This window comes from Cucurbita moschata, unplaced genomic scaffold (genome assembly GCF_002738365.1).
Source record: "Cucurbita moschata cultivar Rifu unplaced genomic scaffold, Cmos_1.0 Cmo_Scf00010, whole genome shotgun sequence".
NCBI classification, from domain to species: domain Eukaryota; kingdom Viridiplantae; phylum Streptophyta; class Magnoliopsida; order Cucurbitales; family Cucurbitaceae; genus Cucurbita; species Cucurbita moschata.
In genome coordinates, this window is record NW_019268526.1 from 5,624,122 (window position 1) to 5,643,343 (window position 19,222).

At 39.5% G+C, this 19,222-nt stretch overlaps 6 protein-coding genes across 9 annotated transcripts in view; 3 read left to right on the forward strand and 3 right to left on the reverse strand.

Moving 5' to 3' along the window:
- The window catches only part of LOC111448299 (serine/threonine-protein phosphatase PP2A-2 catalytic subunit-like), a 7,335-nt gene extending 6,726 nt beyond the window's left edge, over nt 1-609 (forward strand). The window contains exon 11 of the mRNA XM_023087798.1: nt 142-609. Within this exon, the coding sequence (XP_022943566.1) occupies nt 142-207 (66 nt within the window). The 3' untranslated portion in view covers nt 208-609. The remainder of the gene's footprint in view (nt 1-141) is intronic.
- Nucleotides 610-945: 336 nt separating this feature from the next.
- Nucleotides 946-2,776, reverse strand: LOC111448297 (phytoene synthase 2, chloroplastic-like). Its single transcript, XM_023087796.1, has 4 exons — nt 2,118-2,776; nt 1,854-2,026; nt 1,522-1,757; nt 946-1,442 (listed from the first exon to the last, which is right to left on the reverse strand). Exons 1-4 carry the CDS (start codon nt 2,491-2,493, stop codon nt 1,085-1,087), a joined length of 1,143 nt encoding a protein of 380 aa, XP_022943564.1. The 5' UTR covers nt 2,494-2,776; the 3' UTR covers nt 946-1,084.
- Nucleotides 2,777-4,032: 1,256 nt separating this feature from the next.
- Nucleotides 4,033-5,588, forward strand: LOC111448298 (F-box/kelch-repeat protein At2g44130-like). The gene has a single exon (XM_023087797.1). It carries the CDS (start codon nt 4,104-4,106, stop codon nt 5,130-5,132), a length of 1,029 nt encoding a protein of 342 aa, XP_022943565.1. The 5' UTR covers nt 4,033-4,103; the 3' UTR covers nt 5,133-5,588.
- On the reverse strand, nt 5,578-7,571 carry LOC111448300 (constitutive photomorphogenesis protein 10). Its single transcript, XM_023087799.1, has 4 exons — nt 7,232-7,571; nt 6,878-6,951; nt 6,631-6,778; nt 5,578-5,973 (listed from the first exon to the last, which is right to left on the reverse strand). The coding sequence occupies exons 1-4, from the start codon at nt 7,500-7,502 to the stop codon at nt 5,876-5,878; spliced, it is 591 nt and encodes a 196-aa protein (XP_022943567.1). The 5' UTR covers nt 7,503-7,571; the 3' UTR covers nt 5,578-5,875.
- Nucleotides 7,572-8,416: 845 nt separating this feature from the next.
- Nucleotides 8,417-11,844, forward strand: LOC111448221 (IQ domain-containing protein IQM2-like). Its single transcript, XM_023087693.1, has 9 exons — nt 8,417-8,572; nt 9,113-9,614; nt 9,717-9,831; nt 9,925-9,990; nt 10,067-10,155; nt 10,247-10,337; nt 10,436-10,675; nt 10,768-10,869; nt 10,980-11,844. Exons 2-9 carry the CDS (start codon nt 9,139-9,141, stop codon nt 11,562-11,564), a joined length of 1,764 nt encoding a protein of 587 aa, XP_022943461.1. The 5' UTR covers nt 8,417-8,572; nt 9,113-9,138; the 3' UTR covers nt 11,565-11,844.
- Nucleotides 11,845-12,459: 615 nt separating this feature from the next.
- Nucleotides 12,460-19,222, reverse strand: part of LOC111448494 (structural maintenance of chromosomes protein 3) — a 16,715-nt gene continuing 9,952 nt past the window's right edge. For all 4 annotated transcript variants that reach the window (XM_023088148.1, XM_023088147.1, XM_023088144.1 and 1 more), the window contains 13 exons: nt 18,072-18,159; nt 17,843-17,992; nt 17,178-17,329; nt 16,890-17,081; nt 16,625-16,808; nt 16,472-16,542; nt 16,243-16,394; nt 15,891-16,059; nt 15,654-15,800; nt 13,631-13,726; nt 13,380-13,554; nt 12,992-13,180; nt 12,460-12,910 (listed from right to left, as the gene is read on the reverse strand). In XM_023088148.1, the coding sequence (XP_022943916.1) occupies nt 12,993-13,180; nt 13,380-13,554; nt 13,631-13,726; nt 15,654-15,800; nt 15,891-16,059; nt 16,243-16,394; nt 16,472-16,542; nt 16,625-16,808; nt 16,890-17,081; nt 17,178-17,329; nt 17,843-17,992; nt 18,072-18,159 (1,764 nt within the window). In that variant the 3' untranslated portion in view covers nt 12,460-12,910; nt 12,992. The remainder of the gene's footprint in view (nt 12,911-12,991; nt 13,181-13,379; nt 13,555-13,630; nt 13,727-15,653; nt 15,801-15,890; nt 16,060-16,242; nt 16,395-16,471; nt 16,543-16,624; nt 16,809-16,889; nt 17,082-17,177; nt 17,330-17,842; nt 17,993-18,071; nt 18,160-19,222) is intronic.

Consider the following 19,222-nt stretch of genomic DNA (forward strand, 5'->3'; position numbering starts at 1 on the left):
CCCCCCCCCCCCCCCCCCTCCCTCCCTGCCTCCCGAAAGGGAGAAAAGGCTCTAATATCACAGCCAGTCATTACTTTATTCATATCTTACCTTTCTGTTTTCTGTATGTGTCAAAAGTTGTGAAATTCTTTGCTTCTGCAGTTCGAACCAGCTCCAAGGAGGGGTGAGCCAGATGTTACTCGAAGAACTCCCGATTACTTCTTGTGATGCGGCTATTGTCAGATGAAAATTTCTAGCAGCAGCTGTTTCCTAATGTACGTTTTGGCTGTTGTTACGTTGGAGAATTTCAGTTTGGGGGGGGGGGAGGGAAGCATGTAAATTTCGGCTGGTTGCTTCAGGCGGGAGGAGTGCATCCTTGAAAATCTCAAAGTTTTTGCTGATGGAGGCTATAGGGCTGGCGACTCATTAACTGCATATGTAACATCTCCACAGAACAATGTTGTGTTGCATCTGTTTCTTTCTTTAGTAATGTGTTTCATGTAATTTTCTTTTCCTCTGCTTTTCTGTTAACTATTTTGTAGGATGCTTGTTATAGTTTTCTTTTTGGGGGTTTACAGATGGACCATCAGTTTAATTTCCTTCAATGAGTGCCTTCATTATTCTTTCCCATGATTTCCTCTTTTGCTGTGCACCTTTCTTCCAATGCCTTTTAGAATTCTTTCTTCTTCAGCTACTTTGTCTAATCTTTAGTATCTATAAAATGTAAACAGCCTGGCCTATTTTCAATGAGCAAACAATCAGGCCCCATTAGAAGCAGAGTATACGTTGAGTGTCTCCCATGCAGAGACTGCAATCTTCTATGCCAGAGTCGGGACGAGTTTATGTTTACCCTAGACTTTGAAATGATAATTCAGCTGGCTGCAATTTCATATATTCTGTGTTATGCAAAAAAAACTTTGTATTAAGAGTCTATCCTAGATTTTGAATGCAAGCCAAGCTTGTGTAAGCAACCAATAATGGGAGAAATTTTGGATCTTTTTAGAATTTCAACTTAAATTTCCTCATAAACCCTTGGGAGAAATGCTTTGTAATCTGTTTGGATGCGGCAACGCATGCCTAAGTGCCTAAGTTGCTGGATGTGCAGTCAGTGAAAGAGTAGACTGGGTGCCGATATAGCTTTGGTGTAAGCAAGAGGCAGTGTGAGAAGTTTCTTCGACCTCCCTACGTAAGCTCGCTTTGTGAAGTTGTTGTAATCGTTTTCTTCTATTGCTTCCAATATTTTTCGGTACAGCATCAAGGACGACCATACCGGCCAACGGCTGGGCTTGTCTAGCTGAGAGGCTCCCTTTTCTGCCTGTTTGAAATAAAACCTCGCCCTTTTGATCTGTTCTTTCATGAATTCTCTCCACTTATCAGTCACTCTCATCGACAATATATCGTTGTCGCATAACCCGAACTGTGCAAGCTCATCTTGAGGAAGATATACTCTCCCTCTCAAAGCACTGAAACAAGTTCAAACCGCAATATTTAGTTGCATGAACAATAGAAGTAATAGATAGAGAAAGAAAAAGAATAGCTTACTCCTCTCCCACATCTCTTAGAATATTGGTAAGTTGATTTCCAATTCCCAAGTGGAGGGAAGCCGTGTAAATAGTTTGAGAAGAAAGCGAAGAATCGGGTGCAATTCCCATAACAGGCACACTCATTAGGCCCACAGTTCCAGCCACGTAGTAACAATACAAATACAGCTCTTCAAAAGTGTCATATCGACACTTTCTAGTGTCCATTCTCATGCCCTCAATCATGTCTTTGAAAGGCTGCTTTCAGAAAACAAAACAAACACGCACAACAAGTATGAGCCCAAGCCAGCAAGACACATAAAAAACAGGAAAGCTTCTCTCAGCTCACTGCACCTTCATGTCTAAGGGAAATTTGGACACCGTGTGACTCAAAGCAGCGTCCAGCACGTCATAAGGGCACCCTTCAAATATGTCTTGCAAACGTTCTTCCCATCGGTCAAGAACTTCTGGGTTCATGTATGCAGCATTGGGGCCGTCCACAAGTTCATCCGTTCTCCTACACCAAACTGCACCAACAAAAACTCAAAACTTACTCCTCACTTTCGTGGGCTTTCCGAAATGGGTTCGCTTCAAAAATGTGATTTGTTTTCCCCTTACCATATATTGCCCAAATTGCTCTCTGCCTCTCCTTCGTCATCAGTAAAGTTCCCAAGTAGAAGGTCTGGGCATATTCTGCGCAGATTTTCCTGCAACTCTCGTAAGCTTCTTCCAGAAATGAAGGATGTAACTGCAGCGTGTTACACGGTTGGGAAGAATGGTTGGCCCGAGATTGCCTCTCAACGATCTCATCGACGTGCAAATCGGCCAAAGGAATGCCTTGTTTGGACAAAGTAGGAAACTTCAATGTCTGGGGGCTAGTGGGGGCTGCAATTACCCCACCTCTGCTCATTGTAACTCTAACTCTGGATCGCTTCCCTTCGCATTCTCCAATGACTATACGAGGGTTTGGCGTAAGGGAAATAGAAGAAGTCATAGTACAAATTATTTGAGAAAAAAGATTGGGTTCAAAAGGGTTAATAAGAGTGTAGAATTACTTAGATAGGCGAGGGAGGTATATTCCAATGGGGGAGGTCAATGGCATAAACAGAGTATGATTACAATTGGGAATTTGGGGTTCTGCTCTTTTCTTCACTAAAGTTGGTAAGGATCGGACAAAGAGAGAGCCTTGGATCGGAGGAAAACAACAACAATTTTGTCTTCTTCTTGGGATTTCATTTTAGAATCTTGAGCCTTCTTGATACGCTTCGGAAACTCAGCACTCCGAACCCGGGTTCGACTCCCGGCAAACGCAATTTTTACATTGATACATAATTTAAATGTTAGAAAACCTTTAATCCCACCTCTCTTCTACCAATTACCCTCCTTTACATTTCCTCCACGTAACAATGGATATTGGGCCTACTACTACTAAAGCCCACTAGCTTTTGGGGTCCAGATCCAAAATTTTTGGGTAAGCATGAGAGAGAGAGAGAAGTAAGAGAAAAGTCATCATAAAATATTAGTGGTTCGGGGTGGGGGGCAGGGGGGGTTTCCGAGATTAAAGTTTTCAAATAAAAAAATACTTTAAAAAAGGAGACATCCCATCATTGACAGATTCATAATGCAAAAGTGAGCATTTGAATTCCTTGTTGTTTTAATAAATAAAGGCTCTGATTAAAGAAAGTATATCTTTAGAAGAAAAAGAGAGGTGCGGAAGATGTTACTTCATCGGGAAGTAAGAGCCATTTGTTTTGGAAATTAGAAAAGAACGTGACACGTGTCTTTAACCAGGAAATTATATTTATACCAGAAAGGCCCGCAATCTACAATTTAATTATGTAAGGGGTTTGAACCCTGGATTCATTTCTAATAAGGCTTCTCCAACTGGGCCCACTTCTCGCCCTAAACCCTAAACCGCCCTTACATTACCACACTCGATCTCTTGCTTAAATAAATAAATACATGACCCACACGTGTCCAGAGGAAGGGACGGAGAGATTAATTAAGACATTTAAAATTAAAGGAGAGAAATACTTTTCCCCGTTATCTTCTCTTTTTTCTTGCTTTCCACACATCCCTTCTCTCTTTCCACGTAGCCATCCTTACTTTTTTTTTATTTATTATTATTATTATTATTATTTACAGGAAAAACAGCATGCTCTAAGTTGGCTAGTTAGTACAAATTATTTGAGAACAAAATATGAAACTCTCTCGGATCATAAATGCAATCCTACCCACAGCTCTAGCTATTAACTTAAACCATCCCGCCACGTGGCACACTCTTCTTCTTCTTCTTCTTCTGAGCTCCTATTGCCGTTTATCATAAAGACCCACAGACCCAAACCCATTCCCATCGCTGGGACGAAACCAATTCTATGGAGACCCCACAGAAAACAAAAGAAACTGTTTTTTGTGAAAGTGATCCATCGCTGACACTGACACGTCGAAAATTTGATAGAGATAGAGGCAGAGAGGCAGAGAGGCAGAGACAGAGAGAGGGAAAATAAAATAAAAATAAATAAAAGATTGATTGTCGGAGTGGTGGTGTGTATAAATGGGAGTGTAATCCAACGTAGTATTATCAAACTCTCTCTTTGTCTTGCAATGGAAACCTTCCACTTGATTCCCGGTCTCCCCGACGAACTCGGTCTCGACTGCATCACTCGTTTGCCTTACACCACTCACCGCCTCGCCTCCGCCGTCTGCCGCCGTTGGCGTCAACTCATCTCCAGCTCGCATTTCTATTACCACCGCCGAAACTCCGGCGCCACCCGTCTTCTCTCCTGCTTCGTTCAGACTCTTCCCCCAACCTATTCCACCACCGGATGGAAGCTCTGCACCTCCCTCGCTTATGGACTCACCCTTTTCGACCCACTCACTCAATCCTGGGAACGAATCCCTCCAATTCCCCACTACCCAGATGGCCTCCCTTTGTTCTGCCACATAGCCAGCACGGAAGGCAAATTGGTGCTCATGGGCGGCTGGGACCCAGAGACCTACGATCCCATTGTTGATGTTTTCGTTTACGATTTCACCAGATGTGGCTGGAGGAAGGGGAAAGATATGCCTTCTAACCGCTCCTTTTTTGCAATAGGGGCTTCCGATGGACGAATCTACGTCGCCGGTGGCCACGACGAGAGCAAGAACGCCTTGAAATCGGCCTGGGTTTACGATCTGAGAAGCGACGAGTGGACCGAGTTGCCCCAAATGAGTCAGGGGAGGGACGAGTGCGAAGGGCTGATGGCCGGCGGCGAGTTCTGGGTGATTAGCGGCTACGACACAGAGCGGCAGGGAATGTTCGACGCCAGCGCCGAAGTGTACGACCTCGATTCCGGCGAGTGGCGCGTTGTGGATCGGGCATGGGAGACGGGGAGGTGCCCGCGGGCATGCGTCGGAATGGACAAAGAGGGAAGACTGACGAACTGGTCGGAATGGGAGGCTGCGTTCCAAGTCGGAACCTGCGGGGTGGTGATCGGATCCCAAACTGTGGTGACGGGGTCGGAGTACCAAGGGGCGGCGCAGAATTTCTATGTGATGGAAAGGGAGGAAGGGGAAAATAGTAAAATGACCAAAATTAATGTTCCAGAAGAGTACAGTGGGTACGTTCAATCGGGATGCTGCGCAGAGGTGTGATTTGTGGAAAATATCCAATGTGGGGGGTATTATTGTAATTTTCCCTTAAGTTTGACAGCCACCGACTATGTACATGAAAAATTCCAAACAGCTACCGAGTGGCTGGCATTTGCAGTAATATGGTCTCATCCACATGGTCGCATATGCGCTCCATTTCCACCCAGACTTCCCATTCACTCTATCCTCAGCTGCTGCAATTAAGATAACATACTGTGTCGGTTTCAACGCTGTTCCAGCCGCCATGAGCTCACGCCAAACCCCTCTGCAGGGTCTGATGTTTGGGCCATGTTCAATTTCACAGCTTCATCTACGTTTATTTACACTCTTTACACTCCATCTTCACCCTCTGAACCATCCATGTTCATTTGCAGTAGTTTTCAAGGAGTGGCTTTTGATCAGCCAGGCTTCTTAAGAATTTATGATATCAAACTGAGAAGAGAGGAGCTGACCAATGAAGATATCAGTTTTTTTGTATTCAAATCTCAACTTAGTCATAAATACAACACTTGGGTGACCACCAAACTTGATAGCTATAGAATCCTTCCGAATCATCACAAGAGAATACTATATTACATACGCATATGACAGACACCTAAATTCCAAAGGGGCTACTACAAATCGTTCATAATATCCACAGTTGTAGTATTCCATTCCATGTCCCCGTCTCTACATTTGCTTTCCACTGTTCTTCATAACTCCTTGCCAAAATCATATCCATCACTGTTGGTTGTTTGAGGCTCCATTCACTTTGCAAAACGTAGCGTCCACTCAGCAGCTATCTCGTCGTGTTTAGCTCTGTCGGCCAAGTACAAGTGAGCAACACCAGGTGCATTTGGATCATCTGCAACATTAGTAGAATCCAAAATGAACCGGGACTTTGAACTTGCCATCAATTAGTTGAATAGAACAACAGTTAGCACACTGCCATTGCTTCCTCAATCTCTTCTCTTCCTTGTCATTTTATTTAAATCGAAAACAGACCAACCATTTCTGAGATCATCGAACCTCTCTAAATACTTTTTTCACAACATATTTTTGTAACAGAGCACATATTGTCCTCTTTGGACTTCTCCTCAAGGTTTTTAAAACGCATCTACTAACGATAGTTTTTCACACTCTTATAAAGAAATACTTCGTTCCCCCCTCCAACCGATGTGAGACCTCACAATATTCATCCCACCGCCAATCATCGTAACTAGAAACTCTTATACTGATATAAACAAACCATCTCCCTCCATAGTCTGCATACATTCATGGAGAATAGCTCCCATTCCCAGTAAATTCCTTTCAACAACCACAGAGTCCCTCTCTGTGAAAACCGAACCTAACCGACCATATATCTGGTCTATCCCTTCGATTACACTCCCGGTTCTTAAAGACACAAAGGACAATGCATTCCAAATGAAAGAAAAGCAGTTGAAATAGAAAGGCATATGAAGTAAACGAGAAGAAGCATAAAGTGACATAAACAATGAGTCCAGAAAGTGAGGGAACTCACAAGGGTTGGGGTTTGTAAAAATTGATTTCACTGCAATTAACACCTTTGCAATTGTTAACGCAGGACTCCAGCTATCCTTCAAAATGTCCAAACTTACGTTACCGGAGGAATCGACATTGCAGTGGTAGATTCGGGTTTTAAATACAACCTGCACACCTGATCCTTCTTAATAAATAAACAACTTGAAACAGTGTAGCATCGATCAAGAATGAGCATCAAATTGAAGGATGTGGGGGGAGAAGAGTACCTTTGGAGGATTGAATGGATAATCACTTGGAAAAATTATGTCCAGGAAAAATATGCCACCTTCATATGGTGTTCCTATAAACAACACAGACACAAGTCAAGATTACCAGAAATTTGTCCTGATTTATTGGAGATAGTGTTCATACACAGCCTTCATATGATCCAAAACAAATAAATTTAGTTTTTGGTAAAAGTTCTTCAAGCTAAACAGTGGGCATCTTCTTCCCTAATCACTTTCTTTAGAATTGTAAATAAAACATCCTTAGCAGTCAGGAAATGAAACCCCATCAGGGTTTTAGTGAGCATCTGTTCAGGAATTGAAACAAAGAAGTAGGAATCCCTAAAGGGTACCTACCAGGAGGGCCAAAGATGGTAGCGAACCAGTGGTAAAGATTGTCGCCCTTTGGCCCGGCGGAGCAATCGGAAGGTGGGTCCAAGTTAAACTCAGTCATTTCTCTTTGAATTCTCTTCCCTGAAGCAGAAACGGAGGTTGTGGACGCCCATGAAGTTGGAGGCGCCAAGGACGTCGACGAAGACGATCTCCCCCCACCAAACAGAGGCTGTTGCGGGCGGTGGTCGCGATTTCCCACCATTGGATTCAGATTTTGGGAACCAAACCTGACCATTTGATTATAAATTTCCCCAATTGCACGACTTACAATGAGTTTGATGGAGGGTGATTATACTTCCCAATTACCCCGCCTTAACTTTTAAATTTTAATATTATATTACATACAATTTGATTGCGCATTCAACTTTGTGTCCATAGATCAATAAATTTTAGAAACACTAAAAAATTTAACCTTTTTTTTTTTTTTTGCAATAACGGTAAGGAAAATTGCTGGATGGTCCAAGCCCAGTTCCAGCCTGACGACAAGCCCAGGGCAACAATTGGTTCCACCCAGATCAGAAGCCCAGTTCAGAGCCCTTTGCAACTTAACAGGGTCTGCACCATCTTTAGCCACACACAAAACAACAGAAGAAGTAGCAGTGACAGTGCTGGATATTGAACTCAAACATAGGGAGCAAAATAATGATCATATTCAAACAAGTGGAATATCGTTGACTTTTCTGCCAAGTCAACCCAGTTACGTGCCTATTGGGCCATTAATTCCTGTGGCCCATATCATTCACGGAAGTGGGTATTTGACCCCCGATTCAACCGGCCCAATAAGCATAATTGTTTCTGGTTGGGAATGGTCAAAAAGAAGTCCAGAAGAAGGAGGGCACAACTCACAAGGATGTGAATGGTCAAAAAGTCAATGCAACTGTCGCTGATTTATTTAATAAAGCATAATATTAAAATAAAAATAGAAGCGTTGTGACATATTAAATTTATGGTATGTACTGAAATTGGTTTCTTATCATTTCAATTAAATAAATAATTAATTAATTAAAACGATATGAAGAGGAGGAGTCAAATCTTTGTTGGTGGGGAAATATAGAGGAAACTTCGAATGCTTTAAAGTTTCACAATCAAATAAATTTTTATAAAATTTTCCTGCAAAAAGTGAGAGAATAATAATAAATAATTCTGAAATGCGTATATAAACCCCACCAAAATCCTCTTCCTCCACTGCTTCTTCTCTAATTTGCGATTCAAACTTCCACTAAACAGGAACCAACAATTCCGAAGCCGGAGCTCATATCCATATCCATCCTCAACTTTCAGTTCTTCATCGTTTTCGTTTTCAAGGTCACCACTGAACATTACTGTTTTCCTCTTCAATTCGTTTCTGTTCTTCCATTTGATTGTGTTCGTGGAATGGATCTTCCCTAGATGTTTCTTTAGCGAAAATGGTAATCATCTCCGTGGTTTTTAATATATGTTGATTTTCGAATCGCTGTTTCGTTGAAGTGGGATTTTGGGCTGCCTTCTTGACGGCTTCACAGGGCCGCCGCCGGCTTAAAGCAGTTTAAAAAAAGAGAAGAAAAAAACAGAGAGAGACGGATAGAGATATTATAATGCTATTATTTGGTTAGGCACATCTATAGACATAGTGTTATAGGCATTGAATCCATTGTATCCAGATCTCTGTTTTTTTTTTAATGTGATCAATTGGAGCCACTTTCTTCGAACCGGAGAATTTGCCACTTTCATTACCTATTCTTTATTATGAATGGAGATCACTTTTGAACTTGCTAATGCTAGTCTCATTTCTTTTATTAGATTTCCGTAGCATGGCCTGTAGACTATAGATAGACATGCCTTCTGATACAGCATCTGTTCTTACAGGATATTAAAGGATCTTATTATGCCATATGGGTATATCTGGTTCCTGTCCATTTGCTGAGTTTATCGATTTGGGGAACAGTTTACAATCTACTCTCATAAAATCCTCAAGTTTTGGAGATGAAGAAAAAACTCCAATCAGGTCTGTCAGTTTTACAAGCAGAGATTCAGAACCAAAAGTGTTGAAATCAGTAAGTTCTCGAAATGTATCGTTGGAAGCATCTATTAACTTCAACGGAAGAGATTTAGAGAATCTGCCTTCAACGGAGGCTTCTTCATTAGAAACAGGAAATGACATAGGCGTTGCATCCATCAACCCGAAGAGTGTAGAGTTTGATAATCAATCACTAAGTTTAGATAATGATATGGAAAGAATCAAAATGTTACCAGCTTTGGATCCAACCAATCCCAAGCATGTTGCTGCTCTAAAATTGCAGAAAGTGTATAAAAGCTTCCGCACTAGAAGAAAGCTTGCAGACTGTGCTGTTCTGGTTGAGCAAAGCTGGTAACTTCTCCTCTTTTTCTAAGAACTCATAATCATGCGGCACTTTTTGCTTAGGTTATTTTGTCTTACTTCCATTATTTATTAAACTGGCAATGTTTGTAGGTGGAAACTCTTAGACTTTGCTGAACTGAAGCGAAGTTCTGTATCATTCTTTGACATGGAAAAACGTGAGTCTGCCATATCACGCTGGTCAAGAGCAAGAACTAGAGCAGCTAAGGTGAATTTACAGAAATTTCTGAGAAAAAAACGTGTGAACAATACTTCACCGGATTTTTGTTTCAGAAATCTGATCAGTTTTTTGCAATTATAGGTTGGAAAAGGGTTATCCAAGAATGCTAAAGCTAGAAAGCTTTCTTTGCAGCATTGGCTTGAGGCGGTAAGTAAATTTTCTTGTAACCGAGTCTTTAACTTCATTTTGTAGTGATGTAATGATTAGTTATTTATGTATACAGATTGATCCGCGACATCGCTATGGCCACAACTTACACTTTTATTACATGAAATGGCTTCATAGTCAGAGTAAAGAACCCTTCTTCTACTGGTGAAATTTCCTTACTGCAACAATATGTTTTTCACTATTTTTCCTTCTTCCTTTACTGAATTTGGAAGCACCATATTTTGACCTTGACCAGGTTGGATATAGGAGAAGGGAAGGAAGTAAATGTGGTCGAAAAATGCCCGCGATGGAAACTCCAACAGCAGTGCATCAAGTATTTGGGTCCTGTAAGCAAACACTTCTTGGTTTCTCATCGAATCTTCCTTCTCTTCCTTATTCTTAACTCTACCCCATTGAACTTAATTTGTTTCTGCTTTAATCTTAGATGGAAAGGCTTGCATATGAAGTAATTGTGGAAGATGGGAAACTCGTATTCAAACAATCAGGGAAACTCGTCCACACAGCTGAAGAAGCCAGAAATACAAAATGGATTTTTGTCCTAAGCACGTCAAAGACTATGTATGTTGGAAAGAAGAAGAAAGGTACGTTCCAGCACTCAAGCTTCTTGGCTGGAGGAGCTACAACTGCTGCTGGGAGATTGGTTGTGGACAATGGTGTTCTCAAGGTACCAACTCGACAACATGAAATCCTCAACTGTTTTCCCCCTCTAACTATTAAGTCAATTACCTATTATCTATTTACTCTTCTTTGACACAGGCTGTTTGGGCTCATAGCGGACATTACCGACCCACTGAAGAAAACTTTAAGGACTTCATGTCATTCCTTAAAGAGAACAATGTAGATCTTACTGATGTGAAGGTAATATTGCCTGAAAATGTACAAGGCTTTCATGTTTTCCCCTCTGATATCATTTTTAAAACTTAGATTGTTTTAAATAACGCCTGAAATCCATCTTTTATCCCATTCAGACAAGTTCCATTGATGAGGGGGATGATTATCTAGACTGCCAAACGAGTAGGCGCCATGTTAGGAACAACTCATCTGAGGAGGACATCATAGAAAAGCTGAAGGGCTTTGAGAGTGAAGAGAACAATATGGAAGAATCCACTGAAGGAAAATCTGATTCATTTGAGCAAACACAGCCTTCCATTGAATTATCAGAGCGAAAGCGTCGCAACATTGGGAAAAAGTTGGCCAATCTTGAGATACCAAATAGGGGTGAAGTGATTGCGATGTTTGGGAGAGAACAGGAAGATAAAGGGAGTACTGAAGTGAAGGTTGTTCCCGAGGAGTCAGTCCTTGGAAGGTTAAATTCACATAAAGATGCCAATTCATACCAACTGGGGAAGCAGTTGTCTTGCAGATGGACAACCGGAGCCGGTCCCCGCATAGGCTGCGTGCGAGACTATCCATCACAACTTCAACTACGAGCGCTGGAGCAAGTGAGGTTATCACCAAGATGCGACACATATTGTAGGCATCACTGCAATCCTTATGTGGCCATTGAGATGAGCCCAAGGACGACAATACCTCCAACTTTCCAGGCCAGATAACTCTGGAAACATAAGAAGATGACTGACCATTCCTAGACATGATCCTCTTACCTTTGTTTTTTCATTCGGAGGAAAACATCAGAGAATGGAGCAGATAGTAGATCATTCTTTTGTATATACATACAAAAAAGATGATGTGGGAATTCTTGGTGATTTTTTCCTACCATCCCATTTTTTCATTTTCCTTCTTTGTGTAACGAACAGAAATTGCATACAGTTTTGGTATTCCATTTCTTCTTAGAATGAATACAAGCAGAAGTTGTAGAGTTTTATGAGTTCATAGCTTCTCTTTTGCTCCCTATAGTCATAGTCAGCAGTTCATCGTCCTCAACAGCCAAACGGTGAAACCCCACTTGAACAATCAGGATTAAATTTGAAGAAGTCACGCCAAACAGATAAAAATGTGGGCAAAAAGACGTAGGAAAATGCCAAAAAAGTAATAATTAAAAAAAAAAAAAAAAAAAAAAAGGAAAGAAGAAAAGGAGGGCACTTTATGAATAATGCGACAACTTTTTAAGGCGGCATTTGACGACGTTGATTGAGGAATGTGGTCAGCGAGTTCGTAAACCTAAACTCAACGACCAGCCTGTTTATTTGGAATTACATACAACAAAGTTGATATATTTAAATTCAATTACAAATTTAATTTTTAAACTTTTCATATATTTTTTTTTAATTCACAAACAATTTTATTAGACATACTTCATTTTTAATTTTTAAAAGTTTTGAATTTGTTAGAAACCTATTATTAGTTCAATTTTTTTATTAAAAAAAAAAAAATTAGACACCTAAAAAATACAAAATACAAATTCAACGACAGGTCTTCCACCACTCAACTTTCAACCTAAAATAATAATGATAATAATGGAAATGGAAATGGAAGTGTCCAAATTAGCCCCCAATGAAAATCATTCCATGACCGATGGTGCTCTAGTCCAATTCAACAAGCAGCAAGAGTCTCCTTCAGAATATCTATGTTTGACTGCGAATTCCAAGTGATGCAGCAGAGAAAAGAAAAGGAAAGGAAAATAGCCACTATCTATTATCTATTAGAGATGGGTTTGAATGAGCTTTGCAGCAGACGTAGAATGGCATGGGGAAGAAGACTAAATAGATATCAATCAACGACCAACATCGGCTACCAGACCACAACCATTCCAGTCAATGTTTCTCTAATTACAGCTACCAACACTTCGGAGACACATAAATACCCAAAAGTACTATTATAGTGAAGTTCACCCTAAAGTTTCATACCTTTTTTCTAACATGCCAATGAGTAGAGCGGTGCCCAGTATTTCCATTCACACATTACAATACAACCAATGCCTCAGGGGATCTTTAGCCACCTATGAATACCAACAGAAATTTTTGTAAACTAGTCACGGTCAACGAAAAAATAAATGCAAGTTTGACTAGAAAAATCTAACCTTAGTTATTGTGAGATTGGTCATGCTCAATAAAGTCCAGGGCATCTTCCTTGGTGACAACATTCACACGGCTCACCCTATTTTTATGGGTAACACCATATATCTTGTCGGCAACCTTCACAAGCTCTGGCCTAAATGTAGTTGTTATAAATTGAGTATTCGCCATGTCTGCTAGCCTACGAATCATATCTAGCAAGTAATTAAGAACATCAAACTGGAATTATGATTACAGGGAAGGGAATATATGACATAATATAGTCGACAATAAATATAATAGCACCCTCTCTTATCGTTTAAAAAAAAAAAACGAAAAGTGGAAACGTGTTTGATATCACTTGGAGAAGACCATGGCAAGGCAAACAAATCATGAGTATAATGTGAAGGATACTTCCGACTGCAGTTCTATACTGTGGATCCAATGCAGCATCTATCTCATCAAACAGGTAAAACGGAGCAGGATCACATCGTTGTATGGCAAAGATAAGGGTTAGAGCAACAACAGTTTTTTGTCCCCCAGACAACTGCTTCATGGACTGTGTCTCTCCTTGCCCAGTAAAAGAAACCTGCAACGAACGCCATTTTATTTAGGAACTCAGGAAAGGTCATCCTATGAAACAAAGTACAGAAGCTTGTACATGCCTTCACTTTCACTCCGATGTATTTCTCAACCCTGCCCCCAGTATCTGCTTCTGGAGGTGCAGCTTCATCAGGATCATCATCAGCATGATCACCATCCTGTGCGAATGAAGGAAAAATTCAAAGAACAAATTACTCTTGATGTCGCATTAATTCATAATTATCTAGCCGTAATCCCAGAACACCATCCCAACCCATAAATGTGAATTTAACCAAGGATAAGAAAACATCATACAGGTCTTAGAAGTTGTTGGCACAATGCCATACAAGCCTGGTTCTAGCTATAGGTCCTTCGAGATATTATATTAAAATGATATTATCACCTCTGAGCAATTTTTTCAACAATTAAGCTTCCTTAGTCGTGGGTAAGAAAACATATGTTTAGCCCATTTTTAAATCTGTTAATAACGAACCAAGCCACGGACAGGAGTTCTCGACCATTTATGCTTGAGGTGTATCTCTTCCTTAGAACCATAGGAGGCTGTTCAGCTCCACAAAACTCCATGCAAGTAAGATAGAAGATTATTGTACATAAAAACATTGGAACTTGGGGGGAGACTAAGAACCTCCTGGTGTAGGCCAACGTTTCCCCAAGTTGTTTAAAGTTAAGGTGACTGGAAAGACAAGGGGATAGTAAATAAGATGCAGAGTTGGGTGCATCATGGATTGTATGGGACTTCGATACCTCAAGAGCAACTGATTTTAAGGGGTAAAAAAAGAAGAAACAAAAGAAAGAGATGAAACAATTATACAATCAAGATAAAACAATTATAGAATTGAGCGTGTTCCCGAAAAAACATACACCCTATGAGGTTCTTGCATATAACAACTTAAAAGTCATTTATTGCTGTGGCATGTTGATACCTTCCATGAAGTGACGAAAGGGGAGATTATAACTTTCTCTGGAATTCCTTCTTAAACAAGAAACCACACATTCATTGAGAAGAAATGAAAGAATATGAAGTACATAAAGAGAAACAAACTAGCATCAGGAGTCGAACTAAAATAAAACGGAGCTTCAATTTAACAAAATAAGATCCAAGGGATATATACAAAAAAAACTTGTAGACCAACACCTAAAGAGACACATAAACATAACAAGCAACCAAAAAGACCCTTGTCACAAAATGGTGACTGAAGAAGAAACTCATCCACCATAGAACTACAATCTCTAGAACAAGCCAATTAAACAGAAGTTCTATAACCCCAATCAATAGCCAATCTCCAGCAAATACAAAACTGCGACTCAACTACAACTAGAAAGCAAAACTTCCCCATAATGATGAAAGACACCTACCCATCCACTAATGGCATACAATAGAGATATTGACGAAATTGTGTCCAAGCTAGGCTCCAATAAAGCCATAGTCTCAAGATTATGAACAAGTCAATCCAATCATTCAACTCAGTAAGGTGTCTTCTATCCTCAATATTCCAGGCTTCTTGTCAAGAAGAATGGGGAAGGTCACAACTCTACCTTTTTAGCCGTGTTTATTCGAAGCGGTAGATAATGTTCCTTAACATATTCAGTCAGTCCCTAACCTCCTTCAGAATTATTTCAAGACTTCTTAAGAGTCTTCTTTGTGAGGATTAGTTCGAGAACAAGGCTAAGGTTTAATGCTCTAAAATCTCTTCTCTTATGTTGCAAGTTTTGTCAGAGAGAAAAAGGAGATTTTACGGAGGGGAAAGGCCCCTGAACAGGTATCGGGAGACAATACTTCAGCTTCATCTTTCTGGATTTCCACTTAACATTTTTGTAATCTGGTCCGACAAAGATTATACACTTCTGAGTTTTTTATCCATCACTAAAAGAAAATTGTGTGTTTTTAATGAAAAAACAAGGTCCACAGGCTATAAAATGGCCACCATGCCAAGGACCAAAACAAAATGGCTTGACATAGCTCAAACTCAACCATTCGTCAGCATAATACCCCACAAGGTCCACAGGCCACAAAAATACATTTATGAGTGATAAAATCTGCATCCAACACCAAAAGGAATGCGTGCAATACAATCAAAACTATACCTTTTTCTTCATCATAACTAGATACCCATGGCCACCTTGAACAAGCTCTGAGAAAACTTCTCGAAAGTGCTTTGCAACTCCTTTGAATGTACGTTCAATTGATTCATCCTTCCTTTGATCTAAGACTCCTATGAGCTCTTGAATTTTCTACAATGTCCAGAAGCACCATTGCTTGGCAAGAGTTTGACAGCCAAATTACAAACAAAATAATCTAAATTGGGTCCGGTCTAGCAATACCTCATCACCTGCATCTAATTCAGCTTGTCTTTTCTGAAGCTCTTCCCTTTGTTCTGTGAAATTCACATACTGATCCAATGCTTTCTTATTAACGTGGCTGAATTGCTGCAGTTGTTCATTGCATCTGTGCAACATTTTATACAGTTCCTTGACGTTCCTCCTCTTATACCTAAAATTTGCAATACGAAAGAAAACCCAACAAGGATCAGACAATTACCAATAAAATGAATCACAAACAATAGATTAAGATACGCATGAAAGGTATTGTCAAATAATTTCAGTAATGATCACTAATCATTTGTCAAGGACAGCTGAACATCAGAAGGAAATCCTAATTCAAAGAAAAGATTACGTTTCAAAAGCATCAGATGACAGTAGCCCCAGCTCTCCAATTTTCTTTGAATACTCTTCTTCTTTAGCAAGAAGAACATTTCTTTTGCTTAGTAGTTGCTCTAATTCTTTAGCTTCGTCCTGAAGTGTCCTCTCGTAGTTGTCCTCTAAAGTCTGTATAGACAAAGGATCAACCAAGGAGAAAGGAGGGCAAGAATAATCGATGGTGTTAACATGTAAAAATGGGATACCTTTAGTTTATTCTTTTCGTCTTTAATCTTCTTGACTTCCTTAGATCTCTCGTCCATATTTTCAGAAACTCCTGAGAAAGCACAACTTCAAATCACTATAAAATAGAAAAATAAAATTGAGAACTAAAAAAAATGCAGAATCAAAAGTCTCACTTTTAAGCTGTTGAGTCGTTTCTTCTACCAAGAACTTGGCATCTTTCAGTTCCTGTCTCTTCAAATCTGCTTCTCCCAGTAAAGAGTCTGCTTCTGCAGATGATATTATAGCTTCTAACTCTTGTTTCCGCCGCTTGAGGTTAGTTGTTAGATTCGTCTCAAGCTCTGCTTTCCTTGTTTCAGTCTATCCAATAACAAAATGCAAGAACAAGGGCAAAAGTTAAAGGTATATGATATCAATAAATGCACACACCAATTAACTGACCTCAATACGATCTGTCTTGCATGCAATAAGCTTCTCTTTCAGCTCTGATATTTCAGGGTTCAATCGTGATAGAAGATTTTTTTCCTCTGGTGTCAAATGATCAATGAGATCAGTGCCCATTTCAGCTTGTTTCACGGCCATATTACCTCTAAGCTGATCAATCTGATTGCGAACATCTGCAAGCGATTTTTCCTACATACAAGAATAAAAAATATCAAGAGAAAGAACTATATTTCTAGTCGAACCAAGGTGGACCAATAAGTTATCTAGAACTCGTCCTAAATATACCTTATTCAGAAGAGCCTTGGATATTGATTGTTTCTGCTTTTGAGCATTAGCAATGTCTTGCTTAAGCTGTTCCAATTCCGATTTATCATGACCCTGCTTGGCATCAATTTTCTGCTGCTCTGAAACAAGTTCAGTAATTTTTCTGTCTATCTGTAAGATAAATTAAGTAAAAGAAGACAAACCTATAGACAAAAACATATTGGATGACTGAATGTAATAACAAAGAATACACAAACAGGAGTCAGATTGTCAAGGTTTAGTAATTAAGAATACGTTTTCAGGATAATTAGTCCCCAAAAAATAATTGGTTTTGCACAATATTTGAGTTATAAATGCATAAACATCAAAGACTTCTTGGATGCCGTTTTAAATGCACGATATCTCCACTCCGGTAGTTTCAAATGGGGTCCCAGCCCTTTTAAATTTGAAAATGTGTGGCTAGAATAGATAAATCTGTTTTTATATATCCATTTGCTTGGGGTTGGCTTTCCTCCCGTTTTTATATATCTTCGTTCTATCAATAAAAATCTGTTTTCTTAAAAAAATAGATAAATAAATAAAAGGTGGTTTATGTATTTGGGCTTAATCAAATTGCAATTAATCAATGGAATTTAAAGCCCCTCCTTTTGGCAAGGTGTTATTGGAGGAAACAACAAAAAGGATATCTTGAAGTGCTGATCTAACTTTTGCCAGGTCATCTTCCTTCATGTTAATGGCTTTGGTATTTAACATAATTATATTCATAAACTTCAATTTTGAACGTCGGTGATCATAAAATCCCCCTGTCATACCACCTTTTTTACTAACTTGGTCACCTGCAGAGTCGAAGGAAACTTGTCAAAAACATACATAGTAAAGCTATCATAAAGTGGCAAAGATAACTTCAACACCCACCCTCCAAAGTTATACAGTCCAAACCATCGGTACGAGCAACTTTGGTGGCAACATCTAAATCTCGACAAATCACCGTTCTTGCAAACACCTGGTAAAATGAAAAGAAAAATGGAAGCATTGGAAAATAAGCACGTCCATAAAAAATATTGCATATGTCTCATACACTTATTTGCATCAAGCCTAAATGAGAAACCTAATAGTTGAATATTTATCTCACTTTCTGCCTATTAATGCAAGTTTAAATTACTAGGTGTACAAATCCCAAGTTCAGTTCATCTTTAATGTCACTAAAGTTGAGCAATATTCTAGCCTGCAACAAAAAATATAAACCATGATTAAGCAGTCGATAGATGCTAGAAGGGAATTTCCAGACTAAATAGCAACCACTAAAGGACCATCTGCCAAACTGAACATTGAAAATTGGACATTTTTTTCCTTAAATAGTAAACATCGATTTAAAAGATAAGAATAAGTGTAACAATTTGTTAAAAACATTTCTAGTCAGGTAAGTAAAAGAAAATTTTCTTTAGGTAATAATTCCCTCCATAATGACCAAGCTAGATTCTCCACCATGACCGTCCAAAAGTTCTATGCTTTTGTATCCAGTGTTGTTGAGGTGCTCGCCTATGGCGAGAGGAGGTGAGGGGAGGCTTTACAGCCTAGAAAGTACCCAAGGTGAGCTTCTTCAATAAGGCACTCGCCTATTACTTTGTGTTCATGATATAACCATTTCTCAAATCTTTTGTCATTTGGAGACCTCCAGCTTTCTCGTTCAAGCGTTTGTAGGAGACTTATGTCTTAATAGCAAGGTAACTTTTCTTTCTTCTTCATTTCTCTTCAAGAAATTCCTCTCTCCAACAAGTAATCCAAAATATGGATGGTTGCCTCAATAAAGGCAAATACAAGGATATTCTGGAAGGGAGAGAGGAATCTTCAACCTACGTGGTGAAGTGGAGTAGAATTTAGATTGTTTTTGTAATTGTTTTGTGTTTCGTTGTTTTCTTTTCTGTGGGTCCCAATAACTATATTCAGTGGAATATCTATTTTCAATTTAAAAGCATTGGGATTGTTTTGCGTAGGATCAGACTCCTGGTTGTGATTTTTTTTTTTTTTTTTTTTTTTTTTTTTACAGTAATGAAGTTGCTCGTACG